At 40.8% G+C, this 11,334-nt stretch overlaps 1 protein-coding gene across 2 annotated transcripts in view; it reads right to left on the bottom strand.

Annotated features, from left to right (window-relative positions):
- Positions 1–498: 498 nt before the first annotated feature.
- The window catches only part of MAGI2 (membrane associated guanylate kinase, WW and PDZ domain containing 2), a gene marked incomplete at both ends in the record, with an annotated part of 744,090 nt that continues 733,254 nt past the window's right edge, over positions 499–11,334 (bottom strand). For both annotated transcript variants that reach the window (XM_084265916.1, XM_084265917.1), the window contains one exon: positions 499–1,301. In XM_084265916.1, the coding sequence (XP_084122042.1) occupies positions 499–1,301 (803 nt within the window). The remainder of the gene's footprint in view (positions 1,302–11,334) is intronic.

Below are 11,334 nucleotides of genomic sequence, written 5' to 3'. Positions count from 1 at the left end.
GATATGTCGAGAACAATTTATTTACAACATTTTAGCTCCATGAAAAGATCCTCTCTCGGTTTCAGCTTGCTCCGTGCAGTTTTATTTAAGGCGATGTTCCAGTTTGTGATTGCTCTAACTTGTTCCAGTTTCTTGATATAAAGTTTGAATGAAATCCAAAAGTCCTTCATGCAGTGGGAAAAAAATGCTAAAGCTACACTGCACTATCCTTCTCTGATGTACTGTCCTTCATATTGTTTTGGTTTCTTCCATAGCTGCCAAAGTCCCTAAAATGGAACTGGGACTTTAGGGTCAATTTTTAATCTCTGTGTTGACTATATGCTTTTGAACTTATTAGATACTGTGCACTTTGTCATGGAATTACACACGTTTTCATTCCTCAATGCTTTGTGTATGCGTGTGATAGTTAAAATAAATTAAAACAAACCAAGGTGAGACAAAAACTAAGAAGAATGTTCTGCGTCAGTTTGAGACAGTTAGAGGGCAACAGTCCCTTGCTTATCTGCTCATGGCAGAAGTACCAGACTTCAGAACGCTAGGTAGCTTATCTGAGCCAGGGATTTTCCACGGCCCTGGGGAGACTGTTGCCTTTCGAACTGTGGTGTTGGTGCTGCGAGTGCTAATGGAGTGGAGATGTCCCTTCCTGGGGAACTCGCTGGGTTTCCCGTCAGGGTCCCTCTGGCTGTGGTCCATATCGCTTCCAGGCGAGCTGCAGCGGTTGCTACTGTATGTCTTGGTAGCACCTGTATCAAGCTTGACAACATGGTCGGATGCTGCAGCCGACTTCTTCTCACTGGTATTTGTGGATTTGTGATCATCTTTTTTGCTAAGAGATCCTCCTCGCTTGCTTTCCGGCTTCCTCAGCCTTCCAAACTGTTCATCACTGGTTCCAGCACACACGTGCTCTCTTGTGCCAGCCTCGATCATAATGCTGTGTCCCACCGCTTTGCTTTCTGAGGTGGGCCTGCCACCATCAGTGATCTTATTTTTGCCTTCTGAATATCCTTTCCAAGAAGCCTCTTCATGCTTTGACCTGTCTACCTTTTTAGGACTTGCTGACCTTTCTCTTTGTTCTCCTAACCTTTTCTTTTTGTGACCGTTCACCGAAAGCTCCTTTGGTTTCCTTACATCGTGTTCCCTCTTGATATCCCATGTTGCCTCTGGGCTTATCTGGTGAGAAGGGTCAGAGGGTGGGGCTATGTGTGATGAAGATAATGGTGAGATTATGTCTTCGAGGGAAAGAGCTACTTCCGGCAGGCCTGGGGAGGTGGCAGAGGGAGCACTCCAGGAGTTTGGTTCGTCTGTTGCAACAACAAAGAGAAGGGAGTTAAGGGCACATTCAGCAGCACAGGCTGTGTATGAGCAACACCAATGTCCAAACCACATACCAGGTTTAAACTCCTCTGTTTTGGGAATAGGAGAATTAAACTCTGTCTTAGATGAGGTGAAACTCCCAGGGGAAACAATGGGGAGGAAAATAAAAATAACGTCCCTCTCCCACCCCCTATAAAAAACCAAAACCAAGGCCAGGAGAAGGAAGAACCATAGAGTTGGTGACAGCAAATGCTGGAAACCTTGGTCTTTTCTCATATAGATTCTGCTTTCCTCTGCCTACATTAAATTATTCTTAAAATAATAAAGGCACGTGTTCATGAAATCAAATTGCCTCTTTTGTAGCCATATAATGGATTTCTTAGCTGCGCAATATCAGCGCTGTCTCTGAGGACAAATGAGAAGGACTTTCTGCCATCTATTAAACATGTCCCTACAAGCATATAATAATTGACAAGAATTTGTAGCTCAGATAAGGTAATAATTTAATTCTGTCTCATATTTTTTTCTAAACAGATATAATATTGCAGTGTTTATGGCCCCACAATTCTTACAGGGTACTTACAAAGCTCTGCCTTTATTTCACAGCGTCAGCCGCTGAGTCTCTTGGCTGTGCATTTTGAATTTCTCCTGGTTACTTAGCCTCAACACAATATGCTTGGATTGCAGAGATCCTGTTTAATTTAGCTAAATAGACATCTCCTTTGCTGAATCATGATGATTTTCCTAATCCATCAGTACAAAACAGAGTATTCTGAGATGCCTTTCTCTTGCATACACGATCCTCATTTCTTTTGATTAACATTGCGGCAGACAACGAACCCATCATGACTAATGACAGCACGACTCCTATTCTTACCCATCTACATGGAGGCCAGAGAAATCACTGAACTTGGCTAATGTCACTCCCTATTTAGCACCATTGCCTGGCTCTGAACAGTGTGAGCAATAATCTGTCAGAGATGAAGGACTATCTCAGGGATCCATGGAAACGAGGTGGAACTCATGGCAAGAGCTGCATATTTCATGGCGGGGGGGGGGGGGGGGGGGGAATGTAACCTTCTGGCTGAAAAACAAGCACTGACTTCTGCAGGTCAGGACTAGCATGTCTCGGTGATAGCCACTGTCCTTTAAAACATACATTTGTTTTTCTCGGTGCTATGGCTGCCTTCAAGTTACTGCGAAGATGTGCATCATCTCCAAAAATAGAAGGGGTCGCGCTGCCTAGCCTGGGATCTGCAGCTTGCTTGACTGAGACGGCGCTTTTAAGTTAATAGCTTGATTGAGTGATAGCTGTCTTGCAGATAAAAATAGGAGAGACAATAGTGAGGTGGGTGACGTAAGGGGAGGAAGCAGCACGGTTAGCTGAGGAGCTATTTATTTTCCCAGATGGTGTTTGTCATATGCTTTTGCATAATGAGCATATGTGTGGAGAGGATTAGCATTTGAGAGGGGAGAAAGTACAAGTTCTGTGTAAGACAAATAAACTTTGAGCTGGGAATCGAAATGGGCTGAGGGTCTCAAGTGAATTTTTTAAAAAAAATCCTACACTTTCTTACCCTCCAGTTAAAGCTGAGTAACGTACCATCTGCTCCCTGCTTGGCTCTTGAGCAAGAGAAAATAAAAGGAAGGTTCAGGCATGCGGAGTGATCAGCTCATAGGAGCTTACCTACAAAAAGCATCTGCTTCCATGGGCTGCTCCTTCTCTTCAGCGCCGCCCCGCTGGTGCAGGACTGCAGGCCATGCCTGACAGGGGAGGTGCAGACCCCACCCTAGTTCTTTCTAGATCTGAAACCCGGGGGATCCCCTTTCGACTAACACTTGAATTGGGGACTATGTGTGGGCTCCAAGTCACATTGCCTGCAACCCCAAAACTGCGCCTGGACTTTGCTGAGCAGCGTGAAGCGGTCTGTGTGCACCAGCAAGGTACCCGAGCGCTAAAGAAGCCACCTTGGGCCTTGGAAAATCAAGTTTGTGCTTTTTATGGTGCTGTCACGCTTCCCCAGGGGAGAGGTGTACCAAGTGTTGGCCTGACCAACATATTTGATTTAACTACAGCCTCCCTTCCCAGTTGTACATGAGATGATGTTTTTCACTGAGTGGCAGTGAAGAGCAGTGGACCGTTACCGCATCTCCTTCAAGGCTCTGAGAGTGTCTGATGTTACAGAAATAGATTGTTACTTTGGGAAGTATCAGTAAAAACATCAAATGGCCGGGAGCAGCAACATGCTTTCAGGTAACAAGATTACCTCTGTGCAAAATGTGCCATTATGCTCAAATCAGCTGTTTCTCATCCAGGAGGACAAGCCAGGTGGCCACCATTGAAAATTAGAGTGGCAAACACCTCTCATTGCTTCTCTGAAGCACGAAGGGCAATATAGTACTTATTTCTGAGACACTCAGGCAAAGAGACTTGGGGGTGAGTGGCATGCTGTGTTACTCCCTCACTGTCCCTGAGGCATTTTTTTTTTAAATTTTTTTTTTGAGGGGAAGAAAAAACCACCAAATGTCGCAGTGAGAAATCATACTGGGTGAGAACGTACTTCAACAAAAGTGAATAAACATGTTTGCTACATATAAGAAACATTGGGTGCCTTCCGTTGGGTTGGTGGGGTTCTTAAAGATCACCTATCTCCAACTCCCTGCCATGGGCAGGGACACCCTCCACTAGCTCAGGTTGCCCAAAGTCCCATCCAACCTGATCCTGAACACCGCCAGGGATGGGGAAGCCACAGCTTCTCTGGGAAACTTGTTCCAGGGCCTCACTGCCCCCACAGGGAAGAATTTCTTCTTTATATCTAATCTAAATCTACCTTCCCTCAACTTGAAGCCATTACCCCTTGCCTTGTCACTCTTGTAAACAGTCCCTCTCCAAAACAATACAATGTTTTATAATAACATAATGATATATAAATATAGATATCTGTAATCTAGACCACACAATGTTATAGGCATTGTTGGACTTCTGTCTCTCTCCCAGAAACTCTAAGAAAAAGAAAACTCAATCAACTAAGCAAGAAGACTTGTAGCCACAGCTTAAAGGGAACTTTGGCTGTGGGAGAACCCCAGATGGGCCACTGGCTGCAGTTTGTTTAAAATACTGAGCCTTCTTGCTGAGGTGGCATTTATATAGGTTGCATTTCCAGGGGCTGGTGGGAAAAGCTGCCATGAAATAAAACAGCCATTCATATTCTGTGGCAATATAGTACTTGCAAGTAGGAACTTGACAAAATGACTTTCTGTACAGTTTAAGTACCATAAATCTGAGGCAGCCAAAACTCAACCTGACCTGTATTTTTTCCTTTCAAATGAAATGAAATGATGTAGAAAGTCATTCTCATCCTTGGTGGATGTTAATGTCAACAAGCCATTCTTGCAATATGTCACTGGCTAGTGAGGAGAATACCAATGTGAGGGTATTGTAACTGACTTTCCTCTAATGTTTGAACGTTATGGGAAAATACCAAAATTACTAGGGTAGAGCAAAGTGCAGTAATGTAAGTAATTTGTTGCTCAAAAGAAAAACCTTTTAAAGAGCTATGTTCAAGCCATAAGGGTTCATTTGGGCTTGTTCAACCAGCACTAAAATGATTGCTTTTCCATAACAAATATCAACAGGAGAAAAATGTAAAATTTCATTCTGTAGAGTGTCTAAACTAATGACTGCTCTTTACGCTTACTCTGAGGTTATAGCTGCATTTTGGAGAGAGTTATTAATATTTCTGAATAAATATTTTTTTCCTGCAATTTTTAAGCTTTGTATAAAGCCGATGTGTTAAGTGTGAACATAACCTACTTTTACTGTCTGTTATTCCAAAATATCTCAAAACATTTTGCAAACATACTGAACTGGAGACAGAGCAATGATTTTTATTTTTCCCTTCCTTCACCTCTGGGAGGAATGAAGACAGTATTTGCTTAATAGAGCATGAACTACTAATGCCCAAACAACTCACAAGCAGAAGTAAAGGATATTGCATTCAGCTGAAACTGCAGGGGAGATTTAGGGATGATGTAGTTTTAAATTTGTTTTTGACTTTGTCACTATGGATATCATCTGTACTGGGGGAGGAATGGTTTTTCAAAGGTATACATCTTCCTGAAGGCTAATAAATGTCTTTCTCCCTTCAGTGAAGGGAGAAAATCTCCCTTGACCTACTAATTTAGACAAGATAAATGAGCTGGGAGCAGCACTATAATCTGTCACTGTGATGGCATTTGATTTGGTATAATTTAGTAGGTGTTTTCTGGGTGGCTTTTAGTTTCCACAAGCTACTGGTATGCAGATTGGTGGCACTTCTCCATGGGATGTGTAAGAATGACTCACCTACGACCTGCTTTGCATAACTCACAGGCAAGGAGTAAATTGCTAACCGAGTAAGAGACACCACAGACACAAGATCTTGAGTGTGTAGGAGGACAAGTAAGAGATGAACAGGGACATTTTTGAGGAAAAGTGACACAGGGAAAACATCAGGAGCAGAAGTTTTTCTGTCTAAAGGCTTTTTTGTTTGAGGTAGAACTGCCACATACATGACTTGTTTGCTTTGCTCCATCAGCTTACACACGTTTAATGGAGTGGAAATGAAAGTACTACTCTCATGTGTCTACTTGCTCCTTTCTCAACTAAAGCCCAGTCCTGTATCCAGTGCTTGCTGATGGCTTACATCTGAACTAGTAGCAAAAGAAACCTCACTCCGCTGCTAATGGAGAGCAGAGGTGAGCCTGTCTTGCTTTCTGAACATTGCCTAGGCACTAAGTCAGACAAAAGACCTCAGCCTACTGATAAGTTTATTTAATTTCCTGCAATTCTTACAGTTTTTTTACAGGCTGCACTTCTGAAATTCTGTCGGCTCTAGTCTTGCTGTGCTTATCTGCTCTGCCAAGATCTCAGGTCAAGAGAGATTAGACCTTGGATTTGCTGATAGTTACTACTACCAGTTACTAAGAATATTTTAAATAATTGCTCAGTAGTTTATCAACAATGTGGGACTTTTCATCAGATAAAATTAACCATAAATTAGTAAGACTATTTAAGAGTAAAAATGACATCACATTTTATTACTTAGGTACAATAAAATCTCAATGCCTTTTTATTTTCCAAATTGTGTGGATAATGAAGAATATATTAAAGCTTTGAATGCTTTCAGCAGTCTGAATGAAACATTTCCTGAAATGTCTAAGCAGCTGTTCTTGCATCTTCCCAGAATTATTTTCCTAGGGAATCAAAGAGTTTTTGATTAAATAAAAAATATGGTGCTTTTTTCCCCCTACTTTTTTGTCTGAAATTATGTATTGCCAGAAGGTGGCAAACAGTTCTTACAGATGCTGCTAATAATGAAAATAGGACAAATTGTCCCCTGGTGAGTATCCACTAATGTTGGCAGTGTTACACCAGGAAGGCGCTTGGCTCTTTCTCATTATAGCTTGACATGTCTGTGATGTTCCTGATTGCATTGGTCTCCTGCAGCTTGTCTTTAATGCTCTCTGAGGAGGGATATTTCAGAATATTTAAAGAATTGCTGATATTTCATCCTGGAGCTTCCACAACCCAGGCATGCAGCACCCTTTGTCTCCTGAAACAAGAGATTCTCTGAGATTTGGATGGTTAGAAAAGCCCTTGGTACCATCTGTCCAGCTGTCAGCCTCATGAAAACATGATATGATGTGCCACCCTTTTCCCCAGTCTCTCCCAGAAAGTGAACAGCAATATGCTCTGCCCCCACCGTACAGGCTCCCCATACTTTTGGCTATAAACTTGCACTTCTTGTTAATTATTCAATAGTTCTATGCAAATGTTTTCTCACGAATTACACTTTGCTAGGCTTAAAATTACACTTAGCTTGGCTCCCCTTCCACTGCTCTCATCCACGTTCAAAGCCCTCACTATGAGTAACTCTGGAAATAAACATCAAAGGATTCAGGTCCCTTTTGCTGTGGCATGTTCTTTTTTTGGTCAGTCGCCATGCGTGCATCCAGGTGGGATAGCCCTTCCATCATTACCATTGCCTTAACACTATGATGGCAGTGTGTTATGGGTGCAAAATGTTGATTTTATGTAGAAAAAAATGACATAAATGCCATATACATTTACAAAAATAAATCTGGGCTGTATTCAGTTGTTTTGCTACATAAAGTCCCATTCATTTCCTACATGTGCAGTTAAGTGACCTGTTAGGTATTGTGAAGTCTTGTTTCTGATGCAATGAAAGCCTAATTTAATTTCTTGCTACCCTAATGGAACCACATTCATTACACTGCTTCCCGCTTTATGCTCAGCAATGTCATGGTGACTCTGAATGTTTATAGTAGCTTGTAAACGTAACTTTGCTTAAGAATGGATTTTGATGCTTTCTAGTAATTTTTTTTTTATTATTTGACTTTGCACATTTGTTTTGGTGAAGTTGGGGATGGTTGGTCAGGGTGACCAGGGTGAGTTAATAAAGTCATGGAAAGATTACAGGAAAACTATCATCACAGAATCACAGAATCACATGGTTGGAAAAGACCTTTAAGGTCATTGAGCCCAACCGCTCCTGTCCTATGCTAAACCATATCCCTAAGTGCCTCATCTACCCATCTTTTAAACACATCCAGGAATGGTGAAATCCTGCATCTGAGTCCCTGCACCTTGTGAATTTTGTGCTCGGTGTTTTCAGAAGTGCGGAATGTTTCAGGATGAAAGATGGGTGTTTGGAGTATGAAACAGCACCAGGCCTACTCTCTCTGTGACCAGGGTCATTAGGCATCTTTATTTTTGTCACTGTCTAATACTGGAAGAGGGCGGCACTACTACTACTGAGAGCTATTGGTGGCATGGCTTCTGCTGATGTCTGAGGAGGTGTGACTGTAAATGTATGCTAAGTGAGGAATACCTTTATCTCTTCTGTAAACTTAAAACATTTAATTTTATATGCAGAAAATTCAGTCATTGACCTATTCCAATGCTAGGAAGTGTAGCTCTAGTTCCTGCTTTATTCAGTTCCCAGTGCCATTGATACTCTGATGCCTACTTCTTTTTATGTTGCTAATCATTACTGATGAGCAACAGTTTAGTTCCTTTAGGTTCATTATATCCATCTTGCTTTATATACCTTACCTAGATATTAAATGGAAGATGCCCCAAATATTTTTACAGCAGGGAAGGTGTTCATAGAGTCCTTTAAGGGCCAACTGATGAGACTTTGAATGATCTCAACTCAGGTAAAATTCACTTTCATCACCATTTCTGTACTCTGCATGGAGGTTTGTTAGAAAAAGTGCTTTCATGTTCAGAGATCTAATTTGAGAATTATTGAAACACACTTCAGAAAGAGCGGATTGTTAGTTATGCTTGGAAGACCAAATCTGCCGAAGCTCAGGAGATTATATTGCTTGTTTTTGGAGCTAAGGGAACCAAGGGAACAGAAAGAGAAAATTGAAATTTGGTGCAAAGAGGGCAAAACTGCATATTGTGAGGATAAAAAAAACCCTTCAGAAAAATGCTGAATTTTTTCTTGAAACAAGAAAGTCACACACATTGATTTGTGTTGGCTTTAATCTGCAGAAAGCACTGGGGATGAAAGGACTTTTCAATTTTTTATGCAACGTATTCTTTAAAGATGTTTAACAAAGAAACATGGGAAATGACTGATCTGACTTGGAGAGTTCCTGTTCTTATTCTGTGCTGTTTCTGATCCTACACTATACCCAGTGCATTCTCAATAAATCCCTTTCCCTTAGTTGTTTATGGCACTGCTTCACCAGCATTTTACTGTCCTAATCACTTGAGATAATAATTTAATTGTCTTACAGAGTCAGAGAGAGAGGTGTCTCAGAAGACCTCAGAAAACAGATATCTTCTATTGAATGTGTACACAACCAACTTTGGGGAACTCCTTCTGGGAAGCAATTAATCGTGGTTTTTGTAATAATGCCTAAGCACTGCATCATCTGACTCTCTCTGACATTAGTTGCACCCTACAGCAGGACAAGATAATTTAAAACTGTTCTTACAATAGCAAGAATAAAAAAAAGGTAATCTTTCTATGTAGAAAAATCCCTACCTAAAGTGCAGAATGGGTGATGGAAAAATAATCAAGAGCCACACTTAGAAACAGGTTATATTTCAGACCTGAAGCAGGTAAATTAATTGAGGAAATCAATTTACTGATTTACTGTATTAGGCTTCTGGCTGTGAATCTTAAAATGAGATGATTATAAGTACAGTTTATCACTCATTTCAAGACCTGTTTCAGCCTCTTCAAAATATAGCATCCAGTAAACAAGCCTGTTATATATTTAAACCAATCATCATGATCACTAATCCAAATGAATTTGGTAAATTTGGTTTTTTTCCTTGAATCAAGTGAATCTGTCTGGATAAATGTTACAAAATTACTCACTTACACTGTGAACAGCTGAAATGAAAATCTACAGAGCTTTTATCCTCCACTGCAAACTCCTTACTTCTGTGTCAGTGTTAAGACTATGGACAGGCTAGGTGCTATTTTTGAGTGATGTTGCGCTAACCACACATTATCATTCCCTGGCTCCTTCAGGCGGTTTGGTACCCTTTTTGAAGTGCTGAGCATCTCACTTATCTATCCAATCGGAGATACTGAGGCAAAAGAACCTCATCCCTTCAGTAAAGGTTTTATTTTTCTGTGTGGTCAGTAGAGATTGAAGATGCAGAAGCCTCATCAGTTCTCTTCCAGAACTGTGCTGGAGCAGGAAAATCTACATTGCAAGTTACTGTATAATTAAAAAAGATAACGAGTTTAAAATTAGTTTTTATTAATAGAATTAAGCCACATTAAGTCATAAAAAGTGTTCATAAATATGTTAATAGAATGTGTGGTATTAATGAAAAACATTCTGCAGAGAATGAATAATTTAAGAGTTGGATATTGCACACTTAATTAAACTTAAGTATTAAAATTATTAATTATCACAGCTAAAAATGGGCGTTAAGAGTAGACATCATATACTGTCTGGTCAATATATAGCTGTCATTATTAAAGGTATGTAGATAATATATAATTTTTTTTTTAATAAGTGAGGAATTCAGAGCATCTTGACTGTACATGAAATGCCCCTGGAAAGTTGTTTCTGGTAGGCGCTGGCTGTTGGCAGTTTTCACTTAAGATCTCAGCAGGATCTCAAGGAAAACACATAACTTGGTTTGAATGCATCCTTATTTACAAAGCTCATGAATAAGTATTCCCCTCCTGCTTAGGGCAGAAGCTGCAGAATTATTTTAGTCTCTCTTTGGGAAACTCCTTTCATTCTGGAGGCTGCTGGGCACTGAGGGTGCAGAGCTGACCCTGGGACTGTGCTTGCTGTTGGGGCTCTTGTGGTACCAGATAATTTCAGATGCTGAGACAATTTTCTCTGAAAACTGTATAATGAGATGGAAGTGCACGATTAAATGAATGTCACAATGTGATATTCAGCTCCTAATGAGTAAACACAAAGTACGTGTTGTTAGAAAACCCAGATGTTTAAAATTCTGGGTTGCATATGTGTTGCTGTAGCTCAACAAACTATAACATGCTCTATGGTCATGCTCATTAAGCATCAGTTGGAGAGCGATAGTTACCTCATATTGTCAAAGTAAAAAAAAAAAAAAAAGCAGTTAATTTTCTGAATTTTTTCCCCAAGCTGTACGAAATCTGACAGAGCCCATGAGCTCTGCTGACCTCTCCCTGCAGCTGAGCCACAAAGCATCAGCTGGGAATTGCACCACGGGATGGCACAGTGAGAAGGGCAGAGGCAGGATGGACCAACTGGATGGGCAAAGCTTGCCTTCTCCTCTCTAATGCCTGGAATAACATTTTTTCATGGTGCTCTTTATGTGACCATTTAGATTCATCAAATTTCAGATGCCAATGGCTAGAGTCATAAAAGGACCCTGTTTATTTGATGTAGTCATGGGTATTACAGCAGCAGGCCACTGGCAAGGCTTTTCTGATACAGCTTGTTTGCCTCTTGTACTCTGTATAACTTTTTGCACTTTCATGT

Source organism: Gallinula chloropus (assembly GCF_964237585.1).
Source record: "Gallinula chloropus genome assembly, chromosome: 1".
NCBI classification, from domain to species: domain Eukaryota; kingdom Metazoa; phylum Chordata; class Aves; order Gruiformes; family Rallidae; genus Gallinula; species Gallinula chloropus.
Note: the sequence above shows the minus strand (reverse complement) of the source record. Positions and strands in the feature narration are given on the sequence as shown.